Source organism: Ammospiza caudacuta, chromosome 5 (assembly GCF_027887145.1).
Source record: "Ammospiza caudacuta isolate bAmmCau1 chromosome 5, bAmmCau1.pri, whole genome shotgun sequence".
NCBI classification, from domain to species: Eukaryota; Metazoa; Chordata; class Aves; order Passeriformes; family Passerellidae; genus Ammospiza; species Ammospiza caudacuta.
In genome coordinates, this window is record NC_080597.1 from 65,375,657 (window position 1) to 65,392,600 (window position 16,944).

General features: G+C 41.0%; 1 protein-coding gene across 1 annotated transcript in view; it reads left to right on the plus strand.

The window, feature by feature from the left end:
• The window catches only part of RELN (reelin), a 240,566-nt gene that overhangs the window by 163,348 nt on the left and 60,274 nt on the right, over nucleotides 1–16,944 (plus strand). The window contains exons 25-30 of the mRNA XM_058805958.1: nucleotides 768–973; nucleotides 2,801–2,972; nucleotides 3,346–3,546; nucleotides 6,154–6,389; nucleotides 11,029–11,186; nucleotides 12,088–12,295. Coding sequence (XP_058661941.1) covers nucleotides 768–973; nucleotides 2,801–2,972; nucleotides 3,346–3,546; nucleotides 6,154–6,389; nucleotides 11,029–11,186; nucleotides 12,088–12,295 — 1,181 coding nt within the window. The remainder of the gene's footprint in view (nucleotides 1–767; nucleotides 974–2,800; nucleotides 2,973–3,345; nucleotides 3,547–6,153; nucleotides 6,390–11,028; nucleotides 11,187–12,087; nucleotides 12,296–16,944) is intronic.

A 16,944-nucleotide genomic window follows, 5' to 3' on the forward strand; every position in this document is an offset into this window, starting at 1 on the left:
TTCTATGAACATGCTCTGTCTTCTGAACACACACAGAGTGACCACATTGACCTCTTAAGTTCAAAAGCGTACTTGGAAAAGCTGTTCACTCAGTTTTACAAGGCTCCCTGTTTCTCTTAGCTGTGCTTAGGTAAACTTGAAACTAAATCCACAGGTTTTAGTTGAGACACTCCTGATTTACAACGCTTATTAGGAAAAGAATATCATTTTGTGTAGGAACAAATTTTATTCAGCTGAAGCATGAAGAGAAAATGCCAATCCCTGGTTCTTGTGTAGCAGATGGACCTTGAGGAAGGTATTAGAGGAGCCAATTTCAGTGATTGGGTAACCTTGTATAGTGCAAGATTTGACCAGGGAAGAAGGACTAGAGAAAAGGACTTTTTACTGCTCCATGCATTATCAATAGAAAGCTGAAGACTTAAAAATTTAGCCTGGGTTGATTCAGGATATCCAGCACCTGCTCTTTGTCTCTGAAGTCACATGGGACCATGAGATTAAATTCTTGTGTGGAAATTGTGTTGTGAATTTTCATTGTGTATTGAAATCGAATAATAAAGTTCTTGTGGGATCAAATCAGGGTGACATAAAGGATGGCCAGGCAGAATAATTGAAAGACAAAAAAAGCCAAGTTGATACAGAAATCAATGTCCTCCATGTTGTGTAATTTTGTGTGTAATATTCATCTGTAATGGACTTTAAATATGCCTATTCATCGTGAAGGTGCCATAATTAAAATTATTATTGTCCCTCTCTTCCTTGTATTGTAGGCTGGAAAAAGACAGTTGGTAAGCTGGGATTTGGACACAACATGGGTGGATTTTGTACAGTTTTACATCCAGATTGGAGGAGAGATTTCTTCATGCAATAAACCTGACAGCAGAGAAGAAGGTGTGCTGCTGCAGTACAGCAATAACGGCGGGATCAATTGGCAGCTACTAGCAGAAATGTATTTCTCTGACTTCAGCAAACCCAGGTATAATTTTGATCTGAATTAAGTAATCCACATCTGCATCAGCTTTTAAAAATATATATTTCTCAACTTATGAAAACATTAATCATAATTCAAATTTATAATGCTTCGAAGTCATCATTACTTTTTCTGACTGGCACAGTAAACTCCTGTCACTGGGAATGAAAACTGTAATGAAAGTGGGCCTTACAGTCTTAAGTAAAATATAAAATTTCCTATCACCTTCTATGTGAAACATGACTAAAATGCTAACATCTGCAAAACATTAGCAAGCAAATACAGAACTTGCTTAAAAGAGGTGCAGAAATCTTCCATTTCCTCTGACTCTGATTTCAGATCTAATGTACATGCATTAATGTCATATGAAGCAAAAGCTCTTTAAATAAATATTTAAGGAGAAGAAATCATGTTCAGCCATTCAAACTTGGTGTCAGATACCTTGTCAGTGAAAATTTAAATTGTATTTGTCTACATGGGTGTTAACACGATTTCTGTTACCTGTAATCCATGTCTTTCAGCATACAAAAGATCTGTATAGGAGGCCTGAAATATTTTACCCAAAGAAAACTGCTACTTAATCTATTCCATTGTAACAGAAGGATGCTTTTGTCTACAAATAGGACCAATCAGCAGAAGAGAATGAGAAATTAATTTTGGTGGCATATATCACTATTACTTCCTGGCATCAGAACATGGATCAGCTGAACAGTTTAATTCAAAGCTAGAGAGCTCAAATCAGTTCCTTATTGTGTTTGGCAATATAGTAATAGAGCAGAAAAAACATCCACTGTCTTAAAGAGTTTTCAAGAAGAACAAAGAAGGCTTCTTGATATGCAGTGCATAAATAGGAATCCAGATATATGGGAAAATAGAATAATAGCATCACAGAATCCTTAAAGTTGGAAAAGGCCTCCAAGATCATGAAATTCAACCTTTGATCCAACATCACCATATCACTAAGTGCCATATCCAGGGGGTTTTTGGACAGTTCCAGGGATGGTGACTCCTCCAGCTCCCTGGGCAGCCCAAGGAGCCCAAGTGCCTGACTGCCTTTTCAGTGGAGAAACTCTGCCTGTTGTCCAACCCGAACCAGTATAGCCACATTTCTCTTCACAGAGAAAAGCAAGGCACAATTCTTCCCAAGAATATTTCTGAGATTCACATTCTCTGAACCTCAGAGGAAGGAAAAACAATTCTTATCATTTGCTGTGCCTGTGTTTGTGCAAAAGTACAGTGCAATATGGAGATTGTTTACCCAAAGTGATGGTGTTTTGTTTCCTTGGCCTATCAGGACCAAGTGTGTGTGTGTGTGTGTGTCGGGACTATCAGCTCACAGTCACAAGATTCAGTGCAGTGTGTGCAGAGTGAGTGCTTGGCACATTCAGTTTAGATGTAATGTAATATAGTATAATAAAGTAATTGATTAGCCTTCTGATATCAATGGAGTCCTCACCATCATTCTCTGCAAATTCAATAAACTTCCTCTGGCAGAGTCTGAGGCAATGCACTCATGTCCCTGGTTGCCTGGGGGAAGAGGCTGATTCCCCCATCTTACTACAACCTCCTTTCAGGTAGTTGTAGAGAGCAATGAGGTTTCTGCTGAGCCACCTTTCCTCCAGACTAAACAACCCAAACTTCCTCAGCTGCATCTCATATGAGTTACTCTCTTAGACCCTTCCCCAGCTTTGCTGCCCTTCTCTGGACACACAAATTACTGAGGACTTTTACAGATAAGATAGCTGCTGGCTTTCCTGTCTCTTTTCCCTGTTGAGTGATACATTTCTCTACAAACTGTGCTCTCTGAGGTTCTGCTCTGTTTGTGTTCCTCAGGTTTGTGTATCTGGAGCTGCCAGCTGCAGCCAAGACCCCCTGCACCAGGTTTCGCTGGTGGCAGCCGGTGTTCTCAGGGGAAGGGTACGACCAGTGGGCCATCGACGACATCATCATCCTGTCAGAGAAGCAGAAGCACATCATCCCTGTCATCAATCCCACCTTGCCACAGGTAATAAGCAAGAGCCAGCTGTGGGCATCCCCAGGAAACAGGAACTATCCTGTTAGGAGACTTGTTTGAACATAGTTTTCGTTGAAAATACTGGGTTTATTTAAAGAGACAGCTGCAGTGCTTGCAGCTGCGTCTCTGTGTGGGAACAACCTGGGTCTTTGCACAAAATCATCAGGCTCCTAAGCTTTGTGTCAGAGGATGTAATGATGTATCTCTGCAAAAAGTCAAGACTGAAGTTTTGGCAATAAAAATTTTTTTTGAAAACTACAGAAAATAAAAATTGCAAAATTTGAAAGTTCATCATTTTGGGAATTATTCTAAAGTCACAGCACAAGGGGATAATACCTCTGGCTTTTCTTTTCATTTCTAACAGAACTTTTATGAAAAGCCAGCATTTGATTACCCTATGAACCAGATGAGTGTATGGTTGATGCTGGCCAACGAAGGGATGACCAAAAATGAAAGTTTCTGCTCTGCCACCCCCTCTGCCATGCTGTTCGGTAAATCCGATGGAGACCGGTTTGCAGTGACTCGAGATTTAACCCTGAAGCCTGGATATGTCCTGCAGTTCAAGGTATTCCTTAAACATAAATCTGTGCAAGAATATCAGTAAAACTGCCCTTAGCCAATATTTGCAAGGTGCCACTGGGGCCACAGCTCAAAGGTGATAAAATAGACAATTGTGTAAAAAGACGTGAAAAGCACAAGTATGAACCCATACAGAATAAAATGCCATCCTGCTTTCTAGAATAGCCAAAACCTTGGTGCTTGAAATAATTTTTACTCCTCTGGAGAAGTTTTAAAGGTTTTTGTTCTTCAGCACAAAATTTCAGAAGTGGCTTTAAGTACATGTCATTATATTCAAGTCAGTACTAGGAAATGCTACTGCACTGTCAAGCCCAAAAGGATTTACCCCATCTGGGGCTCTGTGAGTACAAAAGCTCCAATGTGGTTTGGGTTCATTTTTTGTATTTTAAACTATTTAAGGACTTACAAGCTGCTCTGTACTCCAGTGTGTGTTTTTCATATAATTTACTTTTATTGTGTCAATGAATATAGGCTCCAATTAGCATTTTCTTCTTTAAAGAGCTTACAAAAAATTTCAGTGGTCTGACAATACATCAGAATATGGGCTCCAAAGAAAGTGTATTTGCTTTGACAAGCTCTTGTTTCTGAACCCTAATCAAAATTTTATTGAGTTTATAATGAAATCCCATTGGTGAATTCTGGAAGTTGGTTGCAATGCAATTTTAATGAGTTCCCCACAAATACATGGTCCTTACATAATTGGTGGATACAGACACTGAATAATTTACAAGTGGAATTATTAAAAAGATCAGATGTTTACAGGCAGCTTTTCAAATATAATTCCCACAGTTCTATAAATAGGAAAGTTCGTTAGAAATACTGGGATTTGTAAAATAATCTAATTTCAACTAAAAGATATGCTATTAAGATGCTATACAAACTGAGGGATTTCAGTACAATTTTCTTGTGAGTATTGCATGTAGTTTTATACTTTAAACTGTTTAAACCTAAGGATATCTCAATACATAAATACCAGTTAGGCAGGAAAAGGGTTATGCTATTTGCCTCTTCACCACCTTCCTGTACTTCAGTGACTAAGTGTCCAATTTCTAGGTTTGATGATCAACAGCAATTAAGAAATTGTCTGGGTTAAAAAAAAGCAACAATACTTAAAATGTTTTGTACACCTTCCATCACTGAAGCACTTGTCAATGTAACATAACTATACAAAACATGAGAATGTGTCACACAACAGTGAGTTCTTCTTTATAAAGTCTATTATTTAAGGACTGAATTTATACTTTTTTGGAAAGCTTTTCAGCCTGCACATAAATGTGTTAGTCCTATTTGCATGCTTTCATGAGTGTGTGAAATTTCCATTTTAAATAGCAGACTGGAATAATTTTGCATTGATAAGCTCAAAGACAGTAATTTGTTAGAATTATTTCATTTTACATGAATGATTTTGTTTTACATGTTGCCTCCTTCAACTCAAGTAGAATTTCTGCAATAAACTAAGGAAAACTAATATTTTTCTGATAGCTTGAAGAATGAAACTGAAACTTCAAATCAGCCGTTGATTTTGGTCTTGGCTGCATTCTCATTTCACATTTTAATATGCATTTTTTCTTCTTAATCCAAATGTTACTCCGTTCTGGGGGCCCAAACTGCAGTGCCAGCTCCCAGACATCATTCCTGCAAGGCAGTGACAAGGCTGTGGTTAGGGCTAACCTGGCAGTCAGGCTGATCCTCTGGGCACACTGTGCTGCAGATGGGATGGATCCCAGAGGATACAGCTCTTTCCACTCCTGGGCACGCAGGTGCCTGCACAGAGTTTGCTGTTTGGGGCTTGCTATGCACAGGGACCCTTGGAAAGTTCTTTGCACCTCTTTGTGCGCTGAACTCAGCAACCTTAATGAAGGAAAGTGGGAATTTTTACCAAGAAATGTCATATTTCCATGTAGGAAGCAGACTCCAAGCAGTCTGCCAGCAGGGTTCAGAGCCAGTGCTCAGAGCATTAAACCTCCCAGCACAAAAAGTCAAAGGTGGTTTGCAGCCAATAAGTACTAATAACAGTGCAGTTTCTTCATGTCATCTCTGTTAGGAAAATTAATCCACAAACACCAGAGGCTTATGTCCAAAAAGGAGACTGAGGAGTCCTTTTACTTTATTCTAATAAAGGGAGAGGCCATGGGACATTCCCCATGGCCTCTCCCTTTATTGGAATAAAGTAAAATCTCTCAATTTTCTGGAGGACGCAGCCTCCCTTTTTATCCTAATTTCCCAGATACATTTCCCTTCTCTCTTTCCCCTTTTGCTGAGGTACTGGAGAGGTACAGACTTCCTGATACGCCTGATACCAAAGATTTCCCTCTAATGTATACCTGTCCCTTCTAATTTTTAATTCTTATGGAATTTAGGTGTTTTTCTCCCCCATTGTTTCTTTCATCTTTCAACATCTAATTTCATTTATCAGCAAACCTAAAGTTGATTTGTAAAACCAAATATCTTTTTTCCATTCATCAATCAGTAGAATCCTTCCCATTGTTTCTTTTATCTCCCAGTGCTAGTTTTATCCACCAGCAGACCCACAGCTTGTTTGTAAAGACAAACCTGCTATTTCCCTCATCTCTGACTCTCTGCTTCTTTGCAGCTGAACATTGGCTGCACCAGCCAGTACAGCAGCTCTGCCCCCGTGCTGCTGCAGTACTCGCACGACGCTGGGCTCTTCTGGTCGCTGGTGAAGGAGGGCTGCTACCCCGCGTCCCCCGGCACCAAGGGCTGCGAGGGCAGCTCCCGGGAGCTCAGCGAGCCCTCCGTGTACCACACCGGCAACTTTGAGGACTGGACAAGAGTCACCATTGTTATCCCCAGGTCGCTCGCAGCCAGGTACGGTGCGCTGTGAATGCCAGTGGGACACGGGGATTAGGTGATTTAGCCGCTTCTGGAATGGTACATCCAAGTATCAAAGCTGTGTTGTATTGCACTACAGAGTTTGTTTAGTTGTTGTTTTGCACTGGGTTATTAGAGAATACCCCCCTGGTGGTCTATTCCTTGGTCAGTCCCTCCCCTTGCTCCTCCCTACTGGTATCCCATTGGCCATGCTCCTCCTCCACTCCCATTCCCTGGGTATAAAACTCTCCCGCCATGAGCCATGAGGCCTCTTCCCATGCAGGTTTTTCCATATGGTGGTTCTCAAGTCAATAAACAGAGGACATTCATTCCCATGTGGGGAAGAGTGCTTCTGGCCTTTTGCTTTGGTCCATGTAAGATCGTGTGAGCTGAGGGTCCATAGCCAGCGGTCTTGGACCCAAGCAGCCCATCCAGACACGGTCTCACAGGTGGCTCCCAGAGCTCAGCGAGCCCTCCGTGTACCACACTGGGGACTTTGAGGACTGGACAAGAGTCACCATTGATATCCCCAGGTCACTTGCAGCCAGGTACAGTGCATTGTGATCCAGTGATGCCAGTGGGACACCGGGCTGATTCACTATTCACTAGCTGATTTAGCTGCTTCTAAAATGGCACATTAGGAAAAAGTTGCAAAGCTGTGTTGTATTGCACTAAATAGTTTATTTAGTTGTTGTTTTGCACTGGGTTATTAGAGATTTTCACAGAGTAGTCTTTATATTGCACTGAATAATTTATGTTGTATCACATGGTTTGTTCTTCCCCCTCTCCTATCACACGGTTTCTCTCTCACTCACCCCTCTACCCCATACCCACCGGTGATCTCTTCCCTGGTCAGTCCCTCCCCTTGCCCCTCCCTACTGGTATCCCATTGGCCATGCTCCTCCTCCTCCGCTCCCCATTCCCCAGGTATAAAACTCTCCTGCCATGACCCATCAGGCCTCTTGCCACACGGGTTTTTCCATATGGTGGTTCTCAACTTAATTAACAGAGGACATTTGTCCCCACATGGAGAAGAGCACTTCTGGTTTTTTGCTTTGGTCTGTGTAAGATCCTGTGGGCTGAGGGTCAATAGCCAGCTGGGTTGGACCCAAGCAGCCCGTCCAGACACGGTCTCACAGGTGTTCCCGGAGCTCAGCAAGCCCTCCATGTACCACACAGGAGACTTTGAGTTACTCTTGTTATCCCCAGGTTGCTCGCAGCCAGGTACGGTGCATTGTAAACCAGTGATGCCAGTGGGACACGGGGATTAGCTTATTTAGCTGCTTCTAGAATGGTACATTAGGAAAAAGTTGCAAAGCTGTGAATAAAAGCAGCGTTAAAATATGACAGAGCTGGGGGAAATATATGCTGCCCCAAGCAGTGTGAATTTTCCATTTTAAAGGTGTCAGATTGGTCTGTAATAGATAATTAAATTAAAAAGCAGCAAGGAACCCAGCACTTTTTAATTTGACACCAATCCTTTCATTGTCTTTATCCATATCAGCTAGGTCAAAGGCACCAGCAAGAGAGTGGTAAGTCACATGAATTAAATAAGCCATTTGAACAGGATTAATTTTAGTTACCACTAGGCAAAGAAACCTTAGCAAGGTATTTGAGCTGATGCATAACGTGCTGTGTCACTGAAGGCAGCCGGGACAGCCAGAGGCAAAGGAGGGAAGAATGGCACATCTGCAAGCACAACCTCAGCCCCAGATTAATACAAGTGAGAAAACATCAAATGGTGGAAGACACAAGCCTTGAAATCAGGAGGGTTTTCTGGATCTTCACCCAAATCTTATCTGGATTTGGGTGAAGTTCTTCACTCCCCTTACTCTGTCTTACTCCATCAGTAAAATACCCTGATCTGATTTGTTGGATGCACCAAGCACTGCCAGCACAACCACCCCACCAGGCCCTTGGCCATGTCCCCCTGCCTCTCACCCTCCCAGCAGCTTTTCTTGTGCTGTCTCTGGGTTTCTGACCCATCCTTCTCCCTCATCCTTAATCCCATTTCAGTGTGTGGCATATTTTGTAGCAGGGGAGCTGGTGCCTCTGCTGCAAGGACTTGAAATAGAGTATGTACCATAACAAGTTTGTCTTTTCTTCAGTAATTAGCCAATAAAAGCAGGTGCCAAGTTGCACAGATCTGACACCAGCTGATTTGATTTACCCAAAACAAGCAGGGCAGAATCAATAGTAGCAATCTGTTTGGCATTATGTGCAGTAATGTGATCAGGAATAAGAAGCTCATGCTAATACATTGAAAATGTAAGTATTGTGACTGCAATGAGTGTTTTGGGATGTTGAGACCTGAGTTTGTTGTGGGCCACTTAGGAAATCATGGTTCATGGGTTAACCAGAGAGCATCCCATTTCATTATTTGCTACCAAGCATGAGCATGATCTACCAAATCCCAGTGCACAGCAAAAAAAGAAAAAGCAATAGGTTTATTATTTTTTAGGCAGAGCAGCAAGGAGGATATTAGTTAACCCATTATATTGGCAAAGAGATTTTAAATCCATTCCCCTCTCTGGAGCTCATGTAACATGATCAGTATCGTAAAAGTTAAAGACTGGAAATTAATTACCAAAATACTTTTCTTCAACAAACTTCCTATGCAGTGAGTCAGATTTGTGGGTAGAGTAGGATCTTCTCATGAAGTTTATTAAGGAAGCCCTCCCACTGAGTCATGAGGTCAAGAAAGAATCCCACTGCTTTCTTAACTCCTTCTCAGAGGGGAACATGGGTGCAGCTGGATCCAATCTTAGCCCTGGACTTTGTCAGTGGTTTATGTCTAAATGGTTATACAGGTGTAAATTAACCTTTACACAAGGTTGTCCTTCAGGATTAAGGATGGCAAACTAGATATATTTATATAAACATGTTTATTTATGATTTATTATGGTAACAATTAGACAAGAAGATCTTAATCAGAATTATTTACTACACAGTATTGGAGCCATAACAACTATTATAATATAGTGCTCTATGAAGCAACATTGAAGCAACTGTATCAAAGCAATTGTGTCAAAGCAACAATATCAAAGCAAAAATTATTATTTAGTAGAGATTGATGTTACTCACCCATATAATGACTGTGGGCAAATTTTTTGCTCAGTCTCAAAGATTAACCTTTAGTTATTGTATCCCCACTCAATGGAGGAATCTGCAGGCACTCCAAGAAGGAATATGTCAGAAAACCCTGTCATTAAAATTTGGGACTAGACTTTTAGAGTATGAACTGATGGACTGTCAATCATATGTCTCTGGGCCAGCTGTGTCAGCTCAGCAGCCTTAGACAAGTTCTTAGTGATATTTTTGTTCCTTCATCCGTGTTTTACCAGGTCTACTGCATCTCCATCTCACTGTCAGGATGTTTGACTTTGAGATTGATGAGTCAGACTTGTTACTTCTGTTTAGAGAGTGGCTTTTTTTCTTGTATCCAAATAACGTAAATGTTTTTTACTCAAAAGTGCACAATCCTGTCATAAACTCTGCATTGCTGCCATCACAGAGCTCCTTTCAAAAATACTCTAAGAAATGAAGTTCAGGGATTTTGGGATGTAATTAGCACTTCAGGCTGGATTGATTAGTAAAAAGCATCTTCAAAGTCACGTTAATCATTCACTGTTGTTGATAAAACCACGTATTTGTTCTTTGCTTCTCACTGATGGATATGGGCCAGAGAAACACAGGGAGTCAAAATGCAGCCAAAAAGTCTGAAAGAAATATCCTTAAGCAATGTTGCACAAATGCAGCATGACAGAAATCCAAGCATCCTATTTGCAAATGGCTGTTTTGGGAAAAGGTCCTTTTAATCTCATGGAAGGAGCAGCAGCTATTGAAGCCAGGAGCAGCAATAGGAGCGAGGGTGGGTAGGATGGTTGGGACAGATGGAGGTGAGAGATCTCTGAAGCCAGGTCATGGAATTGAGTGCAGGGCCCTGCTTGGAGCAGGGTTCCAAGAGGAGCTCCAAAGAGTTTGAAAGAGAGAGAGAAAGTGAGAGAGAGCAAGAGGAAAAGAGAGAGGATGAAAAAGTAAAAGAGGATGAAGTTCTCGTTACAACACTATAAATCTTCTTCTGTGATGAATATTCTATTTTTCACTAGTTAATTTAGTACAAGTCCTATAGCATTTACATACAGCCTATAAGAATCATTGCATTACTATACTGTATTACATTTTAAACCCTAAAAACTACTCTCTGGGCCCCTTCTGCTATGCTAGTAGGGTCTGCTCTGACACTTGGACCTGTCTGCAAGCAGAGGGTATTGTCTAATCAAAAGGGGATGACTTTCAGCTGGCTATACTATTGTTTTCCAGTTGTTCAGTAACTGAAATGAAGTTCAGGAATTTTGATATGCAATTAGCACTTCAGGTTGGACTGAGTAGTAAAAAGCATCTTCAGAGTTACGTTAATCATTCACTGTTGTTGATAAAACCATGTATTTGTTCTTTGCCTCTCACTGATGGATATGGGCCAGAGAAAGGCTTGGTATCTCAAATCTTGCTTTCATTTCAATCTCACTTATGGTTTCCATATTCTCAAAATCTTTTGCCAGGCAATCATATTCATAAGGCTTTCCCATTTCATCTTCCCCAGCGTAGCAGTGCTGTTGTTTTTTTTTCTCTGCAGCAAGACGCGATTCCGCTGGATCCAGGAGAGCAGCTCCCACAAGAGCGTGCCTCCCTTCGGCCTGGATGGCGTCTACATCTCGGAGCCCTGCCCCAGCTACTGCAGTGGCCACGGCGACTGCGTCTCGGGGGTCTGCTTCTGCGACCTGGGCTACACAGGTAGCACAGCCCCCCTCAGGGGCATTGCAGCCAGCACTGGCTGAGTTATACCTGTGAACTGACAGCTTGCTTTTCCTCTCCAATATTCCGGAAAAATATACGATGACATATATTGCATGGGCTGCCAAGAGGAATCTTTCTTGTTTTGTTAAATTAAATTCAGCACAGGCAAAGCAGAGCGGCTGAAGGCAGCGGACGCCGTTGATGTTCCTGGCAAGCACAATCTTTGAATATCACCATCTGTATGAATGGGAAGGGACTAGCAATAAAAGAGAAAACAAAATAAAATATTATAAACTGAAAAGTCTGCTTAAAAGCCTTTGGATCATCTTCAAAAGAATTGTTGCCATTTTTGAGTCCCCTGGCCATCAGATGGCATGGGACCAGGAGGGAACATATGTTCTGACAGGCCCTTCTGTGGAAAATTCTGCTCACTTGTGGTTTCAGGGGCTTTTATGCTGAAATAGGAAAAAAATCCAAAATGCAAACCCTGTGAAAAAAAAGATTGACTCAACCGGTTGCACACTGCAGTCTTTTCAACCCTCAACCAACAAAGCAATAAGCTAACATCTTTTGTTCAATTTGTTTAAAATTAAATAGAAGGATAATATTTTTCTGTTTGCAAAAAATCCCTTATCAACATAAAGCTTGGCTGTTTTTTACCTAGTGAAATAAGCCATCTTAGACTTTAGAGGAATAGGGCTTATTCTTCCTACAGAAATTTGTAAAGTGGGTTTAAAAAGGTACAATCCAGTCATCAGGGTATTTTCTTAGAAAAGACTGGTGCTTTGTCACACATAGATGCAACAGAACCATGTGCCAGTGCACTGTATCTGACCCTTACTCTGTCCAACACAGTTTCACCAAAGCATCTCCTTTTTTTTTTCTTTTTTTCTTGAAGCATCACATGGAACCTGTGTGTCTAATGTGCCTAATCACAGTGAGATGTTCGACAGGTTTGAGAGGAAGCTAAGCCCTCTCTGGTACAAGATAACAGGAGGTCAGGTTGGGACAGGCTGTGGTGTGCTCAGCGATGGAAAATCTCTGTACTTCAATGGACCTGGCAAAAGGGAGGCGAGGACTGTTCCCCTGGACACCACAAATATCAGGTCAGTGCTGCTTCTCAAAATTACCTGTGTATTCATGTTCTCTGTTCTGCCCAGTTGCAAGTGTGGATATGAGAAGGTGGGAAATGTTTTTTTATGGTAGTCATAATCTGTACAAGAACTCTGAAAGATAGAAAAAAATACTTTTTTGTTCATTCTGGTGTACGACTTCCTCTTTTTGAAAGATAATACTTAGGTTAGAGACATTGGAACAGCAGCATAAAATAAAATATTAACTCGCTATCTTTCTGAGAAGATAGTTTGCATTGTATCCTAAGGCAGAAGACAGGATCTTGAGAATGCACAAAAGCTAAGACTCTGCCCATAGCTGGGGAGAAAAGCTCCTTTTCCTCTGACTGTGTTGAATTGCAGGCATGAGGATGGCATAGCAAGGAGCTGTTGCTAGCTTGCCAGATGTTGTGAATTACTCCACTTGTCAGAAGTGCAAAGGAATGGAATGTGAATTGTTTCTGCATAGCCAAGAGGCTAACAAGCCTTCACCTCTTTCCCTGCTGCCACTGAATCCTGCTACATTGGTAGCAATTATCCTCTTCTCTCAAATTGCCTAGCTGATTAATGTAATTAGGATGAACAAAGGGCTGTTAATTCTAACCACTATTTAGCTTGGAGTTTGCTGCAGCTATGTCCAGTCTAATGAGAGATTAGGCACCTGAAACCTTGAGCACTCTACAATTTTGGCAGTTAGCTTAATAAAAGATACTTCTTCTGACAAATACTGCTCTGAGAGTAATAATGCCGTGATTTGCTCCATAATTGAATTTGTGGGATCACTCAGCACAGGCTGGCCAGAGGTTACTGTGATCACTCCAGCTCAGGCAAGCAGGGCTCTGTAGGACAGTGTGGGGGCTGCTGCTCTGGGGAAGTCCTCAGCTGCTCCCTGGTACTGCACAGCACTGCACCAGCCACCTTCCTTCTGTCCCCTGCATGTCTGACAAATGCATGTCATAGTTATATAATTATGTAAATTACTTGTTAATTAAACTAATTAATTGTTTGACAAATATGCTTTGTACAAGTACACGTTTGCCCTGGAACTCTGGGAAGATGTGAGCACTTCTATTCCACTGTCTTCAAATCCTTTTATTCATCCTGGGAAGCAATATAATGGAAGTAGTCTAGACTACTTCCTCAAGAATTCTGCATTCAAAACTCTATTTTTGAGTTATTCCTTCTTTCATGAAGAAATCTTTTGTAATGCCAAGTATTCCCTTTAGTTTTACAATTACTTTGAAACCACTTTTAATGCCAGATATTCATATTTATAGCTTTCCATTTTTGCAAAGTTTGAACCATTTTAAAAGCCAAAAGACATTTTAAAATTCTGAGCAATGCTCTTTCTTGATGTTTTTAATATACCACTGCCTCTGTTTTGCACAAGAATATGGTTATTTTGTCTCTTAAATCTGTCCCAAAAACATAAATGGCCAGAGAAACACTTGGTAAGAGCAACTACAATCTCTCTTCTGACCATGTACTCACAGTGTGAGCTGCTCTCCTGCTGGAAATGATTGTTATGTCAAAATAAAACAGCATTTTATTTTTTTGTAAGCATCACAGTGAGCAGCTTAACTCCCTTGAACAATTCAAGCTGGAAGCCACATCCCTGGGCTGTTTGCTAGACAGAACATAGTGGTCGTCTCATACACAAATGGGACTAACATGGATTTTTTGCCTTCTTCATTGTGTGCTCAAAGGTAGTAGCCACCTGATGCTGCTTGACCAGAACGTGAACTTTTTAGGCTACAGCAATTACCCCAGGCTGCTTTTGTGTTCAGAGGAGAGAATGGCTGCTTCAAAAGGGCAACACAACTCATCCTAAAAGAGCAGCTAGAAGTTTGTCTTCTGCAAACACCTATTTATTTCTTTCTTTCATTAACTGTAAGACAGCCTGAGTTTGGTCGTGTATAACTCAGACATTCAGCTACAGACACCTTGCTCTGAACAGATGCATCCCGCTTAAATGTTTGAGGCCATCTGGAATATTAACTGTGTCTTTTTTTCTAAAGGTACATGAAGTTTGTGAGAGTGTGAAGGGTTAACTGAAAGGCCTATACACTAAAAAGAAAATAATTTCTCAGCCTAGAAAATTTTTTCATTATTGGAGTTAAAATTAATGTCACTTGAAAGGGGAGATTAAAGGGAAGTACTTTTCCCATTTTGGTATTACTTTTTGCATTCAGTAATGCCTTGCATAGAATTCAGTTATCTTATTAGGGATCATCTTAGCCCCTGCACAGTTATCTTTTATTTTTGCAAGGGTTTTTTGACTGGGGGTTTTGGTGACTGAGTAAACAGCAGGAAAACATGCCTTGAAAGACATACTGTTAGATACGTGGATTGAGGGTTGTGAATAGGAAGGCTGAAACTCCTGCAGTAGATTTTTAAGCTGCTTATTTTTAAGGTTAATAGTGTTTTCCCAGACCATTTAAGATCTTGTTTTGTTAAATCATGCATGGAAGAGCCTGATAGAAAAATTGACAAATATTACAGGACACTAAATTTTTATTTTCATTCTGAATTCCTGCAGATCTACCTATGCATGTTCCATATCATCAGTTACAGCTTTTTGAATGTGAAGTGTAAATTTTATGTAAGGAATATGCAGACTTTTTTATTCTTTTTTTTTTTTTTTTTTAAGTACAAAGGCCCTTTTCCCTTTTTCCCTTCTCTCCCCAGCACAGCATGGTCCATGGGGTTGAGATTTGCCTGCCTGAGGTATGGGATGCTGCTCAGGGGAGCAGCCCAACAGGGCGCTGCCACACCCAGGTGTCACACTAAAAGCATTTCAAACTAAAGCTTGTGCTGGGAGCCAATGACCATAAAAAACTACTCAAATTTTAGTATATACAATAAGTGGTCTTGTAATCTTAGCTTTGTTTGTCCTATTGCCTCCTTATTCCTTCATATGATTGACTACACCATTTTTTCCCCAGATATTGGGAGAATGTCGCATAGCACTAAAAGAGCTGTAAGTGTCAAAGTTCATTTCACCCAGACAATTTTTTTTGCCCTACACTTCAGAAACCCTCTGGAGTCTCTCCATTCCTTCCCTCTTGCATGCCCCAACACACCAAGGGCACAATTTCACAATTTCACTGCAGTATTCCCACCCTTCTGACTGACAGTATGATACATAGATGCATTTTGGTTGCTGATGAGCTGCTGCCTCCCATTTTGATGTCCTGTCCCTTATGACACCCTTAACTATCTGTTCAGTGGGAGTATTTTGCACACAGTGCCTACCTGGCATCTAGATAAAAACCATGGAATAAACAAATATTTTTTCCAAGTGGTGACATCTGGCTTGTTAGCTGACTTGGCTCCCATCTGCTTTACAGCCTCCATTGGTAATGATTGTGCAACCATCCCAGGGAGCTGTTCTGGGTCAGACACTTGGAGATCAGATGGGCTGATTCACCCTTCTGCAGAAAGGGTTTTTTGCTCTTTGGTTTTGCTTTGTAATGATCTTCACATTTGGCAAGAATAAAAGAATTTTTCACAGGACTGTAAATCTCTTCACCTCTGATGCTTCTGTCTAGAGTTTTACTGCCTGAACACTGTCTCCAACAACAGAGCTGCAGCAAACAAATAGAATTTACCTGGCTAAATGGAATGGTACTGTGAGCCTGACTGTCTAGAGCTGTCTGTGGGGTTATCTTAGCAATGAGATTGATGAGGATATTCTGCCTTGTCCTAGACCCTATGGGTATACAAAACATTTCAAACAATAGACACAGATTTTGGTAACAGAACTGGAATGCAGCTGGATTTAGAATCCGGATTTAGAGGAGGATTATGATATTGTGCATGTAACAGTGGGTAAGGGAAATTGGAGTCCTGTCTGCATTTTATTGGCTCTGGCTGTAGTGATGTAGCTTGTCTGTGGTCTTACCATAATTACTGCAAATTAGAACAAAATCCTCTAAAGCAAAAAGAGTTGTCCTTGCAGAGAATTATTTGCATGGCAAAAATGCACCTCAAAATTTATGTTTTAAATAAAGACTTTATCTGTGTCAAGAGAATTAATGAGGCCTGATTTTCTACCATCCTAATTTAAAACTTGGCCAGGAAGCAATGAGAAGAATGGCATTGCCAACTTTCAGCACACAAAATCCCATCATGGGGTTGAGTCCAGTTTCTCTGCTCTGCTCAGGTGCTGTTTTTGGTGTGCAATGGAAACAACCTGTGAAGAATGTGTAGATTAGGGGGTGATGGCATTCTGAGTTATCTCAATGCTCTTTTCCTTAGTTATGACCTAGAATGCCTGAGACATGCAGTGAAATCTGGGGAGTGAGCAGCAGGACATTAATTGAAATTAATTGTTGTTTATATATAGCACAATAGTGTGTATCTAGGAGAAAATGTAAACTACTCTAAAACCACAGAGTCATAACAATAAACACAATCTCAGCAGGGAAACCATGGCATTACTGCAGATTGGGCGGAAAAAAACCCAACCTAACAATATTTTGGAGCACAGGGATGGAATAGTACTTAATTCAAATATTGCTAAACAGGGATGCTCCAGACTAATCCAGAGTTCTGTCAGTTAAACCAGCAATCCTGTCTCAAGGAGTTTTGTGGCATTAGAGGGGTTGCTGAAAATAGTTTTGGGAAAAATTGAAGACATG